Source organism: Siphateles boraxobius, unplaced genomic scaffold, assembly GCF_051911475.1.
Source record: "Siphateles boraxobius isolate OS27281-9 unplaced genomic scaffold, OSU_SipBor_1 162, whole genome shotgun sequence".
In the NCBI taxonomy this organism is placed as follows: Eukaryota; Metazoa; Chordata; class Actinopteri; order Cypriniformes; family Leuciscidae; genus Siphateles; species Siphateles boraxobius.
The window spans coordinates 225,836-247,657 of record NW_027508769.1 but is presented as its reverse complement, the minus strand read 5'-3'; the positions used below and the strand labels follow the sequence as shown (position 1 = coordinate 247,657).

The window sequence follows — 21,822 nt, the reverse complement described above, 5'->3', positions numbered from 1 at the left end:
ACGTGGAAGAAGAAAGTAAATTTCTTCAGTTTTTATTAGTGATGCAATCTTTCACCAAAACTATGACAGAAAAATTTACGTTTTTATTTAGCGGACAAATTTATTTAATAATCAATTACACTTTTGTGGATATTTTGGTGATAAGGGGGAAAAAAGACAAAGTTAAACATAACTGCTGGTAAGTTTGTGTAACTGTGTGTGACACTCGTTTGCCAGTGAAACTATAAAATATAGTGTTTATTTAACGTTTCAAAAATGAAAATTATGCCGAATGTGCAATAAAATAGATAGATTATATTTAACATTTAAAAAATTTAAAGTATGCAAAACGTGCAATAAAATAGTGTTTATTTAACATTTAAAAGAAAGAACATTATGCAGAACGTGCAATAAAATATATAGTTTATTTTTAATATGTAAAAAAAATTATGCAAAACTTACAATAAAATATATAGTGTATTTTTAACATGTAAAAAGTGAAAACAATGCAAAACTTGCAATAAATTAGTGTTTATGTAACATTTAAAAGAAAGAAAATTATGCAGAACATGCAATAAAATATATAATTTATTTAATATTTCAAAAATAAAAATTATTTAACATTTCAAAAATGAAAATTATGCAAAACACGCAATAACATATATAGTGTATATTTAACATTAAAAAAAAAAAAATTATGCAAACCGTGCAATAAACTCTATGTTTGTAAAATCTATGCGTGTAAAATCTATTTGTGTAAAATCTGTGCGTGTAAAATCTGTGCGTGTAAAATCTGTGCGTGTAAAATCTATGCGTGTAAAATCTATTCGTGTAAAATCTATGTGTGTAAAATCTATGTGTGTAAAATCTGTGCGTGTAAAATCTATGTGTGTAAAATCTATGTGTGTAAAATCTGTGCGTGTAAAATCTATGTGTGTAAAATCTGTGCGTGTAAAATCTGTGCGTGTAAAATCTGTGCGTGTAAAATCTGTGCGTGTAAAATCTGTGCGTGTAAAATCTGTGCGTGTAAAATCTGTGCGTGTAAAATCTGTGCGTGTAAAATCTGTGCGTGTAAAATCTGTGTGTGTAAAATCTGTGCGTGTAAAATCTATTTGTGTAAAATCTGTGCGTGTAAAATCTGTGCGTGTAAAATCTGTGCGTGTAAAATCTATGCGTGTAAAATCTATGTGTGTAAAATCTATTCGTGTAAAATCTGTGCGTGTAAAATCTATGTGTGTAAAATCTGTGCGTGTAAAATCTATGTGTGTAAAATCTATGTGTGTAAAATCTGTGCGTGTAAAATCTATGTGTGTAAAATCTATGTGTGTAAAATCTATGCGTGTAAAATCTGTGCGTGTAAAATCTGTGCGTGTAAAATCTATGTGTGTAAAATCTATGTGTGTAAAATCTATGCGTGTAAAATCTGTGTGTGTAAAATCTATGCGTGTAAAATCTGTGCGTGTAAAATCTATGCGTGTAAAATCTATGCGTGTAAAATCTATGCGTGTAAAATCTATGTGTGTAAAATCTGTGCGTGTAAAATCTATGTGTGTAAAATCTATGCGTGTAAAATCTATGCGTGTAAAAATCTATGCGTGTAAAATCTATGCGTGTAAAAATCTATGCGTGTAAAATCTATGCGTGTAAAAATCTATGCGTGTAAAATCTATGCGTGTAAAAATCTATGCGTGTAAAATCTATGCGTGTAAAATCTATGTGTGTAAAATCTATGCGTGTAAAATCTATGCGTGTAAAAATCTATGCGTGTAAAATCTATGCGTGTAAAATCTATGCGTGTAAAATCTATGTGTGTAAAATCTATGCGTGTAAAATCTATGCGTGTAAAATCTATGCGTGTAAAATCTATGCGTGTAAAATCTATGTGTGTAAAATCTATGCGTGTAAAATCTATGTGTGTAAAATCTATGCGTGTAAAATCTATGCGTGTAAAATCTATGTGACTGAGCTTCGTACCGGTTGCCGTTTTCAAACTCTGTGGTTGCACAGTCGGGTTTGGTCCAGACGTTGAACTCATAGTCGTGTTGCTGCACTGAAGCGTTGGTCGGCCGGACACTCTCAGCGTCCAGATCCACACGATCCACTCGATCTACACGATCCACACGCGCCAGATTCCCAGAGTCGAAGCGGGAGCTGAACACCACATTCCCAAAGCGGAACTCCATGACCAGAGCTTTATCTGAGCAGCTTCATCTCCACACCTGAAGAAAGACCAACACATTTAAACACACACACACACACACACCTGAACAACAGTTTACAAGAAAAACCTGACACACAGGACATCAAATACCATCATTGACCTCTGACCCTTCAGCCCTGCCTGAGCCTGGACCCATCAGCACTGAAAAGGCATCAACGTTTAGAATAAAGCCATAAAGACAAAGATCCTCACACACACACACACACACCTTCAAACGAGACGCATCAATTCCAGTATTTCCTCTGTTGTGCCTGTTCTGCAGGAGAGAAGCTGTAATGATCGTGCTGGAAAGACAAGCGCTGTTTCAAGACTAATACCCCCCCCCCACACACACACACACACACTCACACACACACACACACACACACACACACACACACACACACACACACTCACTCACATACATAAACACACACACACACAGACACACACATACATAAACACACACACACACATACATAAACACACACACACACACACATAATGACAGGTTACACTCAACATACTTTGTGAGTTTCTAACATTTCACACACAAAAAACTGCACCGGTGTATTATTTCTGCAACATTACAGAATGATCAGCAACATTTTCACGGACTGTTAAATAAACACTAGCCTATATATTTTATTGCACATTTTGCTTTCTTCCCTTTTTATGCATAAATATATTGTTAAAACATTTTCTAAAACCTACCTTTATCCTTGTAACTACTTAGATAAATCTTGCTATTTCATTTTGCAAATTCGAGTTTCATTTTCTTTAGAGGTTGCAGAAATAAGATCTCCAAATCCATGTTAATACCATGGTACTGTAAATGAATATTTAATTAGTGTATTTAATATATTGACTATAACTGTCGTTGTTGTGGCTTTTGAGAATAGATAATACCATTATATTTTTTACAGTACCCGTGATATAATAAAACAATAGCAGGGTATTTGCATCTGGATCCATCACTGTACCGTTTAGGTGACATTATGTGATTCAAATATGTTATACGAACCTGTATCATTCTTTATCGCTTGCTAAATCATAAACATATGTTCATTTCTGAATTTCGCTGAAACGTTGCTGCACATCAGCAGAAGCTAGTGTTGATTAGCATTCGCTAGCTTTATTGCAGCTATATAATAACAAAATCAGCACTGGTTTCGAACAAAACACAACTGTTGCTTGCAGCATAGAAAACTAAACACAAAACAAAGCAAAAATACATTTGTCATCGCTGTGTTTAGAAAAAATACCTGTTTATTCCTTCCTCGTCAGCGATCACTAGGCGACTCTTTAAACCCAAACAAACCCCTTGTCATCAGAGCCTGGCTCGCGAAAACAGCGCACTGTCTTCTGATTGGCTCACGCGATAGCTTTAAGGTCAGCGATTGGTTGGTTTGACGCCAAGTACGTAGTAAACCGGAAAAAAGGCGAGTAAACACTGATCTATATAAATTAGGTATTTTATATAGATCATTATTATGTAAACCATAATAAAATAATACTAGAATATCTTAAATAGTTTTTAATGCTCGTCGAGGTTGAGAAAGTGAAACCTATTTCCGCCACACATAAGAGAAAAACATGGAGGATGCGGGCATCGATCCCGCCACCTCTCGCATGCTAAGCGAGCGCTCTACCATCTGAGCTAATCCCCCGCATACTTCATCAGTTTAGCTGCATACTAAATATTAACAACTACTAAATTAGTGAAGTGAAGTATGTCAAATTCACTTGCAGTCTGTTCCACTCAATAAATACTACTATAGTTAAATTTAAAAACAAAACAAAAAAAAACACATATTTCCTTCTGTTTCAGAGCTCAGACACTGTATACATTTTCTTTATTCATTTTAAATAGGCATCGGAAACTGTTGTAGCAGACTAGTTATTGTTGGTTGTGTAACGTTATTATAGAATATGCGCATAACGTTATCAGTATTGTGCTAAAATGAATCGAACTCCGCACATTAAATATGTTATGAAAGCAACAAGGTACCGTTGCGAGAGACTGTGCTGTATCTTGAATAAAGGTCCGTTCACACCAAGGACGATATCAAGATAACGATGAAGATATAGTTCTAAAAATCGTTCTCAATATTAAAGAATAGCAGAGTACTCAACACAGCTATAACGATAACGATATAACTTAGCGAAACGATTTCGTTGGGATCTCTTTCGGAACTATTTTTCCTCCTGGTGTTGAACGATAAAACGTTCAATCAAAATCCATTCTAATTTAAAGGCTCGCGACATGAGAGAAGTTAATCGCCGAGGTCCAGAAAAAAATCCACCACTGTTTGACGAGTCAAACCCCCTTTTTAGAAAGAAAATGGATATGGAAAAAACAATCGTTCATACCTTCTGAATAAATGGTGATATTTCACTATATTGACTACAGCTAACTTCACAGTTAGATCATTACACTAACTTCACTCAAAACATAGCATGCTGAGGACATCTGCTGGCTAAAGCGTGTAAATGCAACAAGAACAGCAAAAACATATTCAGTGACGCTGTACACACTTCTAAACCGCAGCATGTGAGCTTAGAATAAACACACCGTTATCGTTCGTTAGTTCGGACGCAAATATAGTTATTGTTATAGTTTTCTTCATAGTTATATTCTTGGTGTCCATGCCCTTCAGCCGTGACTTATTCACGATACAACACTAGCCCTCGAGTATCTTATTGATTATTTATTCATTAAATAAAATCCCCTTATCCGCTGGAAAAAATAGTCCCACCCTGACCGTGAACAACAACAGAAGTTACATTATTTCGCCACTAGATGGCGGCAAAGACCGTCTTTATGAGCGAGTCAGTCAGTATAAAAGAACTGAAACTTGTGACACGGAGAAGACTCAACTGTCAAATGACTAGCGTGTCAGGGAACGGGAAAAACAAGATATCCCTGCGGACATTCAAACGGATTTTCTTATTAAGAATATATGACTGATCTGAAGGAAAATGCTCTCGATCTACTCCATAAGCTTATCAATGAGAACTATTATGTTTAAGTTGCCGAGAGTGGTTGCGTAGTGATACATAGGACCGTTGGGTGAAGCGGTAATAGAACACTCAGAATGAAGGACTGGCACTAACCGTTTTATAAATATAAAAAATTCTTCCTTCGAGCCGGATTCGAACCAGCGACCTAAGGATTTCAGTGAATCACCTCTACAGTCCTCCGCTCTACCAACTGAGCTATCGAAGGGATTGAAAACGCACTGAATGGTATCAACTATGAATTTACATCATAACCACAGCGGTTCACATACTCGAATTTATGTTTATATACATCCACAAACAAATGATATATGATGTTAATTTTATGCTTCCATACTTTCTTCACCAAATTATTGTATTTATACACCCAAACAGAAGCATTTATGTTCCATCCCAATGAAAATTGAAACAAAACAAATGGAATAAGTAGACCTGAACAGCATTGGTTGATTTATTTATAAATCATTTACAAAGTAACAAATCAGCTGATCTTACAGAACACACACCAGATTCAAACTTTCAATAATATGTTAATCTGAAACAGAACTGAACCTCTGGCAAATCCCAAACGGGCCAAAACCAGAGGGTTTATGTTTGATTTGCAATCTACCACATGAGGTTTAGTCGAGGACGCTTTTGTTGCTTCATATGGTACAGAAACAGTAAATCATCCAATCACATTAATATTCAGTGTTCAAGTAAAGAGCTCAGCCAGCAGCAGTAGTCATTAGTGATCCATCTCTGTCCTTCACCACAGACATGTTTCATTCGAAACAAGAGGCGATCACTGGTTTACTACACACACACACACAGCGCTATCAATATCGTGTGTGTGTGTGTGTGTCTGTGTAGAAAACAGCCTCTTTTCAACTCCATCTGGATTGGCAACTTTGTGTAAAATAAACACCAAGAAAAACATCTGCATAAAAGACAGAACTGTCAGTACAACAGATATAAAATCTCATGCAAATTGACAAAAAAAGCAACAGAAAAAAAAGGAGGTGAAGAAACGTCTGTTTAAAAATGTGCACATCGTGACAGGAGCTCCTGCGCTCGGCTCTTGATGGCAGTCGTGGCGTCTTGCAGGTAAAGCCAGGTGCTGTTCGTGAAGGATCTCACGTGATCCTGTAAGCAGTGCAGAGAAACCTCGCCACTACAGACACAAAACACATCGCATGTATTCAATTAATAACACTGTTACTTTGTATATGTACATTTCTGAAATACATAACTTAGACTGTTGCCTCTGATAACAGATCACTCTAAACTGTAATATGGACTCATGCACTTTCTGTAAAGCTGCTTTGAAATGATGTGTATTGTGAAAAGCGCTGTACAAATAAACGTGAATTTAATCGCAAAACTCATTAACATAAGGCCGCCCACATTCACACATCAACACCTGTTACTCAATTCATATGCGAAGACGTTAGCCAATCATAACAGGTTATTTGCATATGAAAGTTCAAAAGGGGTCATTCAATTTAATATATATATTAGGGCTGTCAATCAATTTAAATATTTTAATATAATTAAGTAAAAAGCAGACAATATTGTGCCAAAAATAACACAATATTAACTTATTATTTATTGAGATGTTGTATAAAATCAATATCACATTTGAAATCGGGATTTTCGTGACAGAAACAGCACTCGTGTGATATTGCTTGAGTTTCTTCTGGGAACGAACATGTCACAAAATTCCTCATTATAATAATTAATACGCAGATATAAGGGGCGGGGCCTGGGTGAGTTAGTTAGTAGTGTGTTAAACTGGCGGTTACGGTAAGGGGCGGGACATTTCCCAAACACACTCGAAGCGCTCGACCAATCACAACACACTGATCCAGCCGACCAATCAGAGCACAGTGTGCTTTTCAGAAGGAGGGGCTTCATAGAGACAGGAAGTAAACAGAGCGTTACTGACAGACTGGGAAGAGAGGAGCCGCAACAATGGAGAATATGAGGAAAATAATCAACATTCAAGCATGAAAACCTGTTCTAGTAGAGCCTGAAAACTGTGTGTGGTGTGTGTGTTTAGTGTTGATGACTGACTTGCAGGACTCCTGTAGGTTCTTCCAGGTGTGTTGCAGAGCGCTGGACAGATACTGCAGTGACGGGATGATGAAGTGCTCATGGATGTACAGCAGAAGCTCCTTCACGTGTTCGATGAACTGAAACACACTCTCTGGAGTGTTTGCATGGATCTGAGTGAGGAACGAACACACACACACACACACACACACAAATGAAATTCTAGGACTTTCAAGGTTTTCAAAAGGCTAACACTTTTTTCGGTTTTCAAATACTTCAATCAGAGATCTCACTTATCAAACAATATCTTTATTATCTTTCAAATTCTAAAAAAGATAAAACAAAATTAATATAATAAACAAAATAAACAAAAATAAAACACCAATGGTACAATTAAAGTGCAGCAGATGCAATGGCTGATGAAACTTTAACCACTGAAAGGATGCTATAACAAAGATATTTCCTTATTCAAACTGATTAAAAAGGACTTGGTGAACAGAAAAGAGATATTTTCCAACATCTTACATGGTTTTGATGTTCTCTGTACTGTATTGATCTGTTCAACTAAAACACATTTTATGGTGATTAGGATGAAAGAGGAGGAGATGCTGGAGTACAGGATTTTGTTTAAATAAGAAGGAAATGTATAAAATCCAAATATATATACACCAGCCAAAAAAAAAAAAAAAAAAAAAGAAAAGAAAAAAATGAAGAAATATATAATATATAAGTTGCGAAAAAATGTATCTGGTTTATTTTTTCTTTTCGGCTAGCTGAAGTTCTGAACGGGCGGTAACTTAATTTAGTAGCCAAACTGGCCGGTGAGTGAAAAAGATCATTTCAAACCCTGATTATACGAATCGCAATTTTTAATCAGGAAAATTTTTATTCTAAATTGAGATTTTTCCCCCAACTCTTAAAAAACACCATTTTTTTTGCGTCAGAATAAAAGCGAGTGTGTAATTCTCACCCATTGTATCAGCCGTGGCACGTTCTCCTGCATCCACAGGAACAGTTGTGAGCTCTTCTGTGCGATGAAAGCGAACGCCACCTTCACCCGGTCCTGCCCGTCCTCCAGCATCGGCCCCACGGCCTCCACGCCACGCGAGTAATAATGCGGCGTGTTCTCGGCCAACCAGCTGCAAGCACACGGACACTGGTGAGTCATGTGACCTCACACCCGAGAGTCATGTGACCTCACACCCGAGAGTCATGTGACCTCACACCCGAGAGTAGGGCTGCACGATGTGTCGTTTTAGCATCGATATCGCGATGTGCGCATCCACGATAGTCACATCGCAGGATGTTGCGATGTAGGCCTAAGTCGTACAGTAGTTGATCCGTGATTCATGATCTGTACGGGCCAGCAGCTCCGGATTAATTGCAAAGTTTAACCATCATATAGTGAAAGTTTATCATTTGCATGTGTTTTTAAGTCCTGTCAGTTTAAACATCAAGCGTAAGAAGACTGGAACTTGCGCGTTGTTTTCTGTGAGCCGGGCAGATCAGTGGTCTTTCTCTTATTTCTGAGCTTGAACGAACACGAGAATTCAAAATAAAGTCAGAATGCCCTTCCTCCATTGAACAATTTTTGGCGGCCGCCAAAGCGTATTTTTGTCCCGCCAAAGCCTTATTTGACCGGTGAGTGATAGATGACTGACTGCTGCGCAAAACTGAGAGAACGAGCAGAGAGAGAGAGCCCCGGTCGCGCGCGCACTCTCACCGTTTTCAAACTGTCTTGCTCTCTCACCCTCCCTCGCGCATATTAATGAATTGAGTTGACTGAATATCTTTGAGAATACACAATGGTAAAAGGTCGGAAGACCGAAGTTTCAGGTGAAGCATTCGGATATATTTTTTTCCTGAACTACCGCTGGTTGTGAATTGTGCTAAAAAAAATATTCTCTGAAAAGCGTTCCACACATTCAGATAAACCACACTTTCAATAAACAAAACAAAAAAAATCTATCCAGTGATGAAATGTTTTCTGTGTTGAGACCAATCTTGTGCGATGTCCTAACTGCCGGGATAATCACACAACGTGTGCCGTGGTCCGTTAATGACACCTCCAATTCGCGAACTAATGATTCATTTGAACCGATTCACTTTAATGAATGGTTAAAACAACTTATCTGTCCCACACTGAACTCACGAGATATAACAAATCGGAAACACTTTACAATAAGGTTCCATTTATTAAACTCTAGTTAACTACATTAGTTAATAGAATCTATGCAGATTTACTCCTTTACAAAATCACCCCAGTCATTCAGATGATTCATTCTTTCCAAAGAAAGCTATTTAAGTCATTGGGTGAAATTGTTTTCATATCGCAATATATATCGCAGAAAAATAAAATATCGCAATGTAATTTTTTCCCAATATCGTGCAGCCCTACCCGAGAGTCATGTGACCTCACACCCGAGAGTCATATGACCTCACACCCAGCGCAGTGGTGAGTCATGTGACCTCACACCCATGAGTCATGTGACCTCACACCCATGAGTCATGTGACCTCACACCCATGAGTCATGTGACCTCACACCCATGAGTCATGTGACCTCACACCCATGAGTCATGTGACCTCAAACTCATGAGTCATGTGACCTCACACCCAGAATCCACTCGTGACCTCCCACCCAGCACCCACTTGAGTCATGTGACCTCACACCCAGCACCCACTCGTGAGTCATGTGACCTCACACCCAGCACGCACACCCAGAATCCACTCGTGACCTCACACCCAGCACCCACTTGAGTCATGTGACCTCACACCCAGCACCCACTCGTGAGTCATGTGACCTCACACCCAGCACGCACACTCGTGAGTCATGTTACCTCACACCCAGCACGCACACCCAGAATCCACTCGTGACCTCACACCCAGCACCCACTTGAGTCATGTGACCTCACACCCAGCACCCACTCGTGTGAGTCATGTGACCTCACACCCAGCACGCACACCCAGAATCCACTCGTGACCTCACACCCAGCACCCACTTGAGTCATGTGACCTCACACCCAGCACCCACTCGTGAGTCATGTGACCTCACACCCAGCACGCAATGCAGATACAATGTGCTTATTGAAGTAATGAATACTTGTTTGTTAACAAATGATTATGACATTTAATATAATATCATCTCTGGCTCATTCTGACCTGACGCCCTGTTGGCCGTAATGTGACACTTTGCTCCAGGCCTGCTGGGATACGCCGGTGACCCCTGACCTCTCCAGGTACAGCGCTGTGGTGGAGTCTGTGAACGAGCCATGTGACCTGACATCATGCGCGATGAAGCCCGCCACGAACACCAGCGTCATCATCAGCACGCGCCACCAGGGGAAACCCTGACCGCTCATCTTCTGCTGCAGGGACTGATGGGTAAAATGGCGACACAGTATATCAACGTACACCATTACAGCTGTGTGTCGGGCAGGAGAAAGATCGTTCAAGTGCGCAGCGTAAAATAAATCGGTTCATTTTTGCACACCATATAATTATGCAGATTTGCCAGTGTATGTATGTGCGTGAGTGAGAGAGAGAGTGTGTATGTGCATGTGTGTATCTGCATGCGTGTATGCATGCATGTATTTAAGTGTGTAAGTATGCAAGTGTGTGTGTGTGTGAATATGTATGTGTGTGAATATGTATGTATGCGTGTGTCTGTATGCATGCATGTATGCATGTGCGTGTGTGTAAGCAAGTGTGTGTAAGTATGAGTGTGTGGGTGTGAATATGTATGTATGCGCGTGAGTGAGAGAGAGGGAGAGGGAGAGAGAGAGAGAGAGTGCGTGCGTGTATATGTGTCTTACAGTGCAGAGCGAGTTGCAGTCATGAATGTCGTGTGTGTTGGTGCTGGTCTGCAGCTCATCATTGGTCACTCTGAAGGACTGGATGGTGTCCTGGAGGTTTTTCTGCAACTAAACGACAACACATGACATGAGTACAGAGAGGAGCACGAGATGACGAGTCTGTGTCTGTGTGTGTGTCTGTGTGTGTGTGTGTGTGTGTGTGTGTGTGTGAGATGCGCTCTTACCTTCGGAGGAAGTGTTTTCCACGACTTCAGAAGGTGATTTAACAGCAGACTGAACACAGAAACAAAGCATTGAATAGGATGTTGAATTAAAAGCTCCTGATGTGTTAATAGTTAAGGGCAGCACTGCTCACGGTCACCTGGACTGAGGCAGGTGTTTGGTGTATAACTGCCTCCAGACGCTCAAACTCTGGCCGTCGACGGTCAAACACTCGGTCAGGCTTCGGAGGAGCTGCGGACCAAAACAAACAGCAGCTTCATTCGTAACATGAATAACAGCACATCAATCAGAGAAAACAGACGGAATTACAGAATCCAGCCAGAAAAATAGAATTGCCTGTAGAATGTCACAGAGTTTAGAAGAAAACTATCATCACATACACACGACAAAATAAAGTTGGATTTTACTTGAAGAAATTATGACAGGAATATATTGCTATTGTACAGTCGAATATACTTCTCAAAGAATACTATAGTTAAAAAACGCATAATTTAAAAAAATATATATATAACCTCAGTTGTGCAGCACTTTGTCTAAACAAATTTTAAAAAATTAAAAGAAATTGTTCAAAATTCATTTTTAAGATTAATTACAGTAATATTAAATTGTTAAAGTTTTATGCATTAATTTGATTTCATCAAAGTTTTAATTAAAACAGTAAACCTCTGTCATGTTGCACTTTGTTTGCCAAAAACAGTATTAAACATGTATTAAATCATAAAAAACACAGAATCCAGAAAAAAATAAAACAGACAACACAGCATTTCACTTCCACAGCATCCAGAAAATTAAAACTGACAAAATAATATTTCAGAAAAATATATATATATATATACACACGTTGTGTAGAAAATGAAAAAGAATGTGGGAACAAAATAAAATGGAGTTTAGGGGAAAAAATAAAATGGAAAGTGGAAGCTGGGAAAAAAAAAATTGGAATGTGTAAAAAAATACACTGAATTTAATAAGGCTCTAGTTGATGTGTCGCACCTCTTTCTTCATGGCATCAGGGCAGTTCGGCGTCGCCCGGGACAGGAATGATGGGAAGTACGTGTGCAGTGTCGATTCGGGTTTCGCTCCGAACGCCAGAACCTTCAGTCGCGGATAAAGCCGACACAACTGCTCCTGCAGACTGAGAAACAACCAGCAGAAAACAATCAGCACACACACCTCAGCCGCCGCCTCAGAGAGACTCACTCGTAAAGTCTAGATGAGTCAGTGTTCTTGAACAAGTCTCTTGAATGAATGATTCAATGACTCACTCGTAACATTAATGGAAGACTCAGCATGATTGAACAAGTCTCTTGAATGAATGATTCAATGACTCACTCGTAACATTAATGGAAGACTCAGCATGATTGAACAAGTCTCTTGAATGAATGATTCAATGACTCACTCGTAACATTAATGGAAGAATCAGCATGATTGAACAAATCTCTTGAATGAATGAATGATTCAATGACTCACTTGTAACATTAATGGAAGAATCAGCATGATTGAACAAATCTCTTGAATGAATGATTGAATGACTCACTCGTGACATTAATGGAAGAATCAGCATGATTGAACAAATCTCTTGAATGAATGATTCAATGACTCACTCACAACATTAATGGAAGAATCAGCATGATTGAACAAATCTCTTGAATGAATGAATGATACAATGCCTCACTCGTAACATTAATGGAAGAATCAGCATGATTGAACAAATCTCTTGAATGAATGAATGATTCAATGACTCACTTGTAACATTAATGGAAGAATCAGCATGATTGAACAAATCTCTTGAATGAATGAATGATTCAATGACTCACTTGTAACATTAATGGAAGAATCAGCATGATTGAACAAATCTCTTGAATGAATGATTGAATGACTCACTCGTGACATTAATGGAAGAATCAGCATGATTGAACAAATCCCTTTAATGATTCAATGGCTCGCGTTAAGTGCCTTACCTTTGTGACAGAGCGTTTTTGGGCATGTAAGCAAAGTCCAGCAGCGGGAAGAACTCTTTCGGCCCCATGATCCCGAAACCTTTGGTCAGGTTGGCATGAAGCCTGAAACACGGATACAACAAACCCTGAGCTTCTGCTCAGATAGTCCAGGACTTCCAGATTGAAAGTAAAGATCTTGTAAAGACTTACGTGAGGAGTCGCTCCAGATAAGCGACGGCGTACGCAGAGAGTGCTTTCATCCCGAGGACGGGAAGCATAATTCCCAACCAAACTACAGGATAACAACAACAAACAGGTCATATCATGAAACGATCTGGACGTCAGAGCTGCACTTTTCTGGGTAAACTCAGGATCATGACTTTTTTAAAATCTGTTTGAACAAATGATTAAATGCCGTCAAGACTTCATTTGTTTCATTACTGGATGAATCAGTGTTTTTGAAAAAATCTCTTGATTAAACGATTCAATGACTCACTTGTACTCTTTACTTGTTTTAATGGATGAATCAGCATTATTGAACGAATCTCTTGAATGACTCATTTGTAGTCTTCACTTGTTTTATTAATGGATGAATCAGTATTTTTGAACAAATCTCTTGAATGATTCAATAACTCACTCGTAAAGTCTTCACTTGTTTCATTAATGGAAGAATCACCATTATTGAACAAATCTCTTGATTGTTAATTTTTTTTGTCATTGAATCATTTAGTCACATTTAGTCGACACCAACTGGTGTAACAAAGTGATCAAAACAAATTTTATTTGAAGCTTCAAGTTACTTTCAAAAGGCGATTTCCTCTATTTTGATCACTACCGATAGACAGAGACAATTTACGAATGAGATCATGTGGGTGTTTGAATTGAGATTATGATTTACGCACAGAATACTTAAAGGTACAGCAGCAGAAACAGTCCGTTCAATACTAGATTGTGTTGGAAAAACGATAAATGGGAAAGTTGAGTGTATTTGGTGCAAGAAACGGATAAAACCGTGTTGAATATGAGGCCTTTCAGAGGGCAATGAGGAAAACCAGCATAAAGTTCACAAGTTTCAGTCTCGCTGGTCGTGTTCAGTCCCAAGAGAAAGTGCAGTTACACACATCAGCAGATATTTCTCAATGATTCCTCAACACCGCTCACCTCTGATGCCCTGGCCGAGGTCGTAGAAGCCCGCCTGACCCAGCGCCCACATGATGGTCAAACACGTGACGGGCCGGTTCTGATGCGAGCGCAGCAGCTCCAGGTGCTGTAAAGAGGTCACACACAGCTCATTAAACTACAAAAACACTTTCATTGCATGAAACGGTGTCATAAGAGCGACTATTAGTTGGCCAAAAAAAAAACATATTTTGATTAAGCTTTTTTTTTTTTACATTTGGTTGATTCAAAATCAATTCTCAAAGCCACAAATCAATTTTTTCCCATATTTATTTATCCATCACCCAGAAGTGAGTATTAGTTTTCCTCCACTGTTCATAGGCTTGCATGTTACAGCTAAAGCGGTGAGATTTTATATTTGTTGTATCATAAACATAAAATAACCTGATCCTGTTTGATCAAGGCATGTGACTTGTCCAATTTTCAGCCCTGCATCAAAATCCTGTCTATTGATTGTATGAATTTGAAATATAGAGTTGGGTTCTGTTTTAATGTACCTAAAATAAAAACAGTTTAATATACACTTCATTTCTTTGTATTAATTAACCACTTGTAAACTTATGTTCACTGTTCTTTCTTCTTATTATAAATATAGGATTTGCATTAAATCTACATTCATTGAGTTAAATCGGGAATCAAAATCAAAAATCAAATTGAATCCATCAGAATGGATACCCAGCCCTATCAGTGACCCAGTTGAGGTTAATGATGGTGTGTAGAGTTTAACTCACGTCGGCGAGGTTCAGCGTGGCGATTTTGGGTTTGTCCTGCATGACAGCTTGAATGCACATCCTGTAGCCATGCAGAGATTCACCTGTCAGAGCCGCAGAAACACACAATTACGCAATTATTAGCGCAGAGATAACCGCAATAAACGTGCAGTTTAAACTGATCACATTTTGCCATTCAAATAAGAGAAAATTAAACATTTAAAGGGGTTGCATGTAAGAATTTTCATGTATTAATTGCTTTTAGTATTGACAATGTGTCAACAAAACTTATAACGAAACTTTAAAAAAAGAAACCTTCCCAGACAGTCTATGAAAGCCTGTAGACTCATTTTTATTAAGTATAATAGGGATGCACCGATATGAAACTTTTGGCCGATACCGATAATTCTTTATATTTGAAAGCCAAAAAACAATATATTGGCCAATCAATTTATGAGAGCCTGATTACAAAAACAAAAGCCATGTCCCACACACACACACACACAATTATAATGATTTTCACATTATAATTTTATATAGCCGATATGACAGACTTGCATGTCTCACTTTACTGTATTTTCCTTTTTGAATTAATTCCAATCATATTTCAAGCAATTCAAATCCATAATGTTGAACAGTGCGTCTGAAGTGTCTCAGCTGAAGGAAATAACACATTATTTATCGGCTTTAATATATCGGCAACATTTTCTAATCGGGCCGATAACGATCAACGTCGATATATTAACATATATCAGCTGATACCGATATGGCGGATGATATATTGTGCATCCCTAATAATATATATATATATATATATATATATATATATATATATATATATATATCATTAATCGTCAGCACAAAATTCACGATTGATTAGGTCTAGCAAGAACATCATTATTCCTGGAACTGAGACACACTGACTCACACATCTAATACACAACACAGCAACTGTGTAAGACAAACACACATGGAGACTGGGGAACAAATGGCCGAAACCACATGACCACTAAATACAAAACAGACCGAACGACCAGTCCGAGAGTGCCGTGTAAATGAACGTGAGTCGACTCACTTGGCTGTCGGTCCTGTTCTCGTATCATGGTGAACACGCAGTGGTCGAAGAACTCGGGCAGTGTGTCGGAACATTTACCCAGCAGGTTTTTAATAATACCCTTCAGCTCCTTCCCAGCAAGGCAGTATGGGTAATCTAGACACACAAACACAGCATTAGACCAGATCAAAAACACAGTTTTCCTGCAGGACACAGATTAAACACTGGAGTCTTGTGACATTCAGAGGGTGTTGCTGGGTTTGGTTCAAAAAGTCACATTGCTTTTTTTTTTTTTTAAATGGGTATATGTAAGAATTTTCTTGTATTAATCGCTTTTTTTATTGCTAGTGTGAACCGCTTGTAACGGAAATTTAAAGGATTAGTTCATTTCAGAAATAAAATCTGAAAATTTACTCACACACGTCATCCAACACGTCACAAGTCGAAAAGAAATGAAGTTTTTTTTTTAGGAAAACATTCCAGGATTTTCTCCATATAGTGGAGAATATATATAAATGTTTATTTTGTTATAAATGTGCGCTGGTTTGTCTAGATCAGACTCTTATTCCTCGGCTGGATCGTGTCGAGACTTTGAAGCTGCACTGAAACTCACATTTGGACCTTCGACCCGTTGGACTCCATTGAAGTCACTATATGGAGAAAATCCTGGAGTGTTTTCCTCAAAAACCTTCATTTCTTTTCCACTAAAGAAAGACATGAACATCTTGGATGACGTGTGTGTGTAAATTATCAGGAGATTTTAATTTTGAAGTGAACTAATGCTTTAAAGCTAGTTCCTTTTTAGTCTACAATCATTCATTCTAACATGCTGATCTGCTGCTCATGAAACATTTCTGATTGTTAAGATCAATGTAGTTTTTTTCTGTGTCATATTTTAATGGCAAACACAATTTTTTCAGGTGGTCCTGTGATTATCACACACACACACACACACACACACCGTGGCCGTAGCTGCTGAGCGTGGGGTCTGACTCTGGAGCCGGGAGCTTGTAGTTCAGGTATCCGGCGAGATCCTTCACCCAGACCGAAGGATTCTCGGGAAACAGGCTTTGACTTTTCTCCAGCTGTTGCTTCAACTCCACCACGTCCAGCTGAGACACACACACACACACACCCACACACACACGGTGAGATTTCATAAGCCCCTGACATTTAACCCGTGTGTGTGTGTGCGTATGTTTTTCTATCCCGGTGGGGACTTAAACCTGAATGCACACACACTCATGGGGACTCGTGTCACTCGTGTTTTTGGTAAATGTCAAAATGCAGAAAGTTGTGTGTGTTGGGTAGGTTTAGGGGTCGGGTTAGTGTGTGTGTGTGATGGGTAGGTTTAGTTAGCGTGTTGGGTAGGTTTAGGGGTCGGGTTAGTGTGTGTGTGTGTGATGGGTAGGTTTAGGGGTTGGGTTAGTGTGTGTGTGTGAGTGTGATGGGTAGGTTTAGGGGTTGGGTTAGTGTGTGTGTGTGTGTGTGTGTGTGTGTGTGTGATGGGTAGGTTTAGAGGTCGGTTAGTGTGTGTGTGTGTGTGTGTGATGGGTAGGTTTAGGGGTCGGGTTAGTGTGTGTGTGTGTGTGATGGGTAGGTTTAGGGGTCGGGTTAGTGTGTGTGTGTGTGTGTGTGTGTGATGGGTAGGTTTAGGGGTTGGGTTAGTGTGTGTGTGTGAGTGTGATGGGTAGGTTTAGGGGTTGGGTTAGTGTGTGTGTGTGTGTGTGTGTGTGTGTGTGTGTGTGTGTGTGTGTGTGTGTGTGTGTGTGTGTTGGGTAGGTTTAGCGGTCGGGTCAGTGTGTGTGTGTGTGTGTGTGATGGGTAGGTTTAGGGGTCGGGTTAGTGTGTGTGTGTGTGTGTGTGTGTGTGTGATGGGTAGGTTTAGGGGTTGGGTTAGTGTGTGTGTGTGTGTGTGTGAGTGTGATGGGTAGGTTTAGGGGTTGGGTTAGTGTGTGTGTATGTGTGTGTGATGGGTAGGTTTAGAGGTCGGGTAGTGTAAGGAGACAGAATTTACAGTTTGTACAGTATAAAAACCATTGTGTCTATGGAGAATCCCCACAAAGATAGTAAACCAGATGTGTGTGTGTGTGTGTACTCACGGCTTTGACGGCCTCCTCCAGTGTCTTGTACTGCGTGTGTTTGGAGCTGCCGCTGGCGGGGAGTTTCTTTGGCTGTTTCCCAGCGCTGGGCTTCTTCTGCTGGGAGTCGGCGGCCGGAGGAGGAACCTGCTCCTTATTCTGCCTCTTCATCTTCTCAAAGCCGTCGAAGATGGTCTCGGACATCACGTCTGACAGCACAGAGAGAGAGTGTGTGTGAGAGAGAGAGAAACGCTGAGACGAGAGAGAGGAGCCTTATATAGCCTCAGAGCTGATGCCCCGTTACACACATTGTGCAACTCTTACTCCACACACATGCGCAGATTACGAACTAGAAAACACACACTCTCTCTCTTTCTCTCACACACACACTCTCTCCCTTTCTCTCTCTCTCTTTCTCTCTCTCTCACACACACACAATGACGTCCTGATCCCTGTCATTTTAAAATAAATGTAAAAAAATTTCAATTTGAAATTAGTTGAAATTACTGTGTATCACAATGTTATTACCAAAGTGCATATATATATATATATATATATATATATATGTGTGTGTGTGTGTATGCGTATGTGTGTGTATATTGTAATATTGAATATATATATATATATACAGGTCCTTCTCAAAAAATTAGCATATTGTGATAAAGTTCATTATTTTTCATAATGTAATGATAAAAATTAAACTTTCATATATTTTAGATTCATTGCACACCAACTGAAATATTTCAGGTCTTTTATTGTTTTAATACTGATGATTTTGGCATACAGCTCATGAAAACCCAAAATTCCTATCTCAAAAAATTAGCATATCATGAAAAGGGTCTCTAAACGAGCTATTTTCCTAATCATCTGAATCAACTAATTAATTATAAACACCTGCAAAAGATTCCTGAGGCTTTTAAAAACTCCCAGCCTGTTTCATTACTCAAAACCGCAATCATGGGTAAGACTGCCGACCTGACTGCTGTCCAGAAGGCCATCATTGACACCCTCAAGCAAGAGGGTAAGACACAGAAAGAAATTTCTGCACAAATAGGCTGTTCCCAGAGTGCTGTATCAAGGCACCTCAGTGGGAAGTCTGAGGGAAGGAAAAAGTGTGGCAAAAAACGCTGCACAAGGAGAAGAGGTGACCGGACCCTGAGGAAGATTGTGGAGAAGGACCGATTCCAGACCTTGGGGGACCTGCGGAAGCAGTGGACTGAGTCTGGAGTAGAAACATCCAGAGCCACCGTGCACAGGCGTGTGCAGGAAATGGGCTACAGGTGCCGCATTCCCCAGGTCAAGCCACTTTTGAACCAGAAACAGCGGCAGAAGCGCCTGACCTGGGCTACAGAGAAGCAGCACTGGACTGTTGCTCAGTTTTGCATGTCATTCTGAAATCAAGGTGCCAGAGTCTGGAGGAAGACTGGGGAGAAGGAAATGCCAAAATGCCTGAAGTCCAGTGTCAAGTACCTACAGTCAGTGATGGTCTGGGGTGCCATGTCAGCTGCTGGTGTTGGTCCACTGTGTTTTATCAAGGGCAGGGTCAATGCAGCTAGCTATCAGGAGATCTTGGAGCACTTCATGCTTCCATCTGCTGAAAAGCTTTATGGAGATGAAGATTTCATTTTTCAGCACGACCTGTCACCTGCTCACAGTGTCAAAACCACTGGTAAATGGTTTACTGACCATGGTATTACTGTGCTCAATTGGCCTGCCAACTCTCCTGACCTGAACCCCATAGAGAATCTGTGGGATATTGTGAAGAGAAAGTTGAGAGACGCAAGACCCAACACTCTGGATGAGCTTAAGGCCGCTATCGAAGCATCCTGGGCCTCCATAACACCTCAGCAGTGCCACAGGCTGATTGCCTCCATGCCACGCCGCACTGAAGCAGTCATTTCTACAAAAGGATTCCCGACCAAGTATTGAGTGCATAACTGAACATAATTATTTGAAAGTTGACTTTTTTTTGTATTAAAAACACTTCTTTTATTGGTCGGATGAAATATGCTAATTTTTTGAGATAGGAATTTTGGGTTTAAATTGAGCTGTATGCCAAAATCATCAGTATTAAAACAATAAAAGACCTGAAATATTTCAGTTGGTGTGCAATGAATCTAAAATATATGAAAGTTTAATTTTTATCATTACATTATGGAAAATAATGAACTTTACCACTATATGATAATTTTTTGAGAACGACCTGTGTATATACATATCCAATAGTACGATATACACACACACACACACACACACACACATATATATATATATGCACACTTTTTCTGTTTTGGTTGTAATTTTATCTGAGAAAAAACCTAATTATTGAGTTTAATATATTTTACATAAATACTGAATTTAAGTGCATTTCTTCCTGATGCATTAGCCAATTTATTTCTCTAAATAATTAAAATTAAGGTTAGTATAGCTAATTATGACTGTGTGTGGGCCGCTGTCAGTCTTCTCTGCTCAGCTGATCTTGTTTGGTTTTGAATCTCCTCAGAGTTTAACTGTAATCTGCTCGTGTTTATCTCCGAGTTACTGATCAAACTTAACCATTATCAGAAACGTTCAATGACATTGGTAACGTTAATACGCTGATAAATAAATGACGAACATTAGCTTATAGCGTTTGATCAAAGATGCTTCAAAGAAAATCACGATCGCTATCAAGTGATTTTTAAAGTATATTGCGATGGCATTTATTTGCTTATGTGTAGAAGTATTAAAAATAAACAGATCTGACAGCCGTGTGTCCTGTGAGAACCCATCCGAGCGTGTTTCTGCTGTATTTATGTGTTTTTCTTACGGTTTTGGCTCATGTTGGCCTCTCTCAGCGCTTTCCTGCCTGGTTTCTTGTCCTGAGTTTTTCCTCCGGAGCCGCTGCTGACATTCTGTTTCTTTCCTTTCTTTACCACTTCCCATTTCCCTACACCAGAGGCCATAATCTCGATCTGAACGAATTAAATGATAATTTATAATCAACTGTGTTTCTCGGATCAAACGAACGGTTCTTATGCCACGTCTGATTGCTGTGAGAGGAACTACTTCCTGTTTCAGCGCGTCCACTCTAGGTACTTCCGGCCCAGCGAGAGTAACTAATAGCAAAGCCGTCTAATTCTCTGCTAATAGTACGTTTTATTTTAGACCATTCCTATAGAGCTCGCGGCTAAATTTGCTAGTAGTGCTGTCTGTTTAGTACATTGTTCCATGAAAACATACTAATCATAACTGACATGTAGTACGTATTACAAATCCTTATCCACCAGTCTGGAAATATTAATGTAATAATCTTGATATCCCAGTAAACCTGCTAACGCGGCCGCATAGCAAAGCTAGTTGACCAATCGGAAGCGCCAATGAGCAACACGTGATTCTTTCAGAAAGAGATTCTGCGTTTGAAGCGTTTGAAGTTGTGCCGTTAATGACGTTGCTCCAGCGCACGTGACTTTTGAATATGCATTTGAGCACAATATTTTTTTAAAGACGTTGAAAAATTATCATTTTTTAATTAATCTTAACTGAATTAAATGTTCAATATATAACTGAATTTTATTTTCAAATATTAATTTTTGTTTACACATAATATTTC

General features: G+C 39.2%; 2 protein-coding genes and 2 non-coding genes across 7 annotated transcripts in view; all 4 read right to left on the bottom strand.

Moving 5' to 3' along the window:
* LOC143740010 (cytosolic carboxypeptidase-like protein 5) overlaps positions 1-4,605 on the bottom strand; it is a 29,805-nt gene extending 25,200 nt beyond the window's left edge. Inside the window, exons 1-2 of one of the 4 annotated variants that reach the window (XM_077232026.1) lie at positions 4,553-4,605; positions 1,954-2,198 (exon numbers count right to left, since the gene is read on the bottom strand). In XM_077232026.1, coding sequence (XP_077088141.1) covers positions 1,954-2,162 — 209 coding nt within the window. In that variant the 5' untranslated portion in view covers positions 2,163-2,198; positions 4,553-4,605. Of the gene's footprint in view, positions 1-1,953; positions 2,199-2,408; positions 2,488-3,444; positions 3,735-4,552 lie in introns of those variants that run through there. The other 3 variants (XM_077232024.1, XM_077232028.1, XM_077232025.1) reach the window with 3 other exon arrangements.
* On the bottom strand, positions 3,777-3,849 carry trnaa-agc (transfer RNA alanine (anticodon AGC)). Its single transcript has one exon. It is a non-coding gene; the product is annotated as a tRNA-Ala (tRNA).
* Positions 4,606-5,320: 715 nt separating the features above from the next.
* On the bottom strand, positions 5,321-5,408 carry trnay-gua (transfer RNA tyrosine (anticodon GUA)). Its single transcript is given in 2 exon segments — positions 5,321-5,356; positions 5,372-5,408. It is a non-coding gene; the product is annotated as a tRNA-Tyr (tRNA).
* Positions 5,409-5,637: 229 nt separating this feature from the next.
* Positions 5,638-21,574, bottom strand: LOC143740017 (transmembrane protein 214-B-like). The gene is made up of 16 exons (XM_077232036.1): positions 21,040-21,574; positions 18,252-18,439; positions 17,111-17,261; positions 16,171-16,305; positions 15,117-15,199; positions 14,368-14,473; positions 13,417-13,498; positions 13,228-13,329; positions 12,260-12,401; positions 11,409-11,500; positions 11,272-11,320; positions 11,048-11,155; positions 10,395-10,609; positions 8,205-8,373; positions 7,256-7,407; positions 5,638-6,353 (listed from the first exon to the last, which is right to left on the bottom strand). Exons 1-16 carry the CDS (start codon positions 21,173-21,175, stop codon positions 6,218-6,220), a joined length of 2,046 nt encoding a protein of 681 aa, XP_077088151.1. The 5' UTR covers positions 21,176-21,574; the 3' UTR covers positions 5,638-6,217.
* Positions 21,575-21,822: the final 248 nt, after the last annotated feature.

Excerpts from the sequence above, each read along its gene's own strand:
- LOC143740017 (XM_077232036.1), bottom strand. The coding sequence starts at position 21,175 with ATGGCCTCTGGTGTAGGGAAATGGGAAGTGGTAAAGAAAGGAAAGAAA. Across the intron at positions 8,374-10,394 it reads TACGGCCAACAGGGCGTCAG|CTGGTTGGCCGAGAACACGC; the intron begins GTCAGAATGAGC and ends GTGTGCTTGCAG. Across the intron at positions 7,408-8,204 it reads TGCCACGGCTGATACAATGG|ATCCATGCAAACACTCCAGA; the intron begins GTGAGAATTACA and ends TTCCTCACTCAG.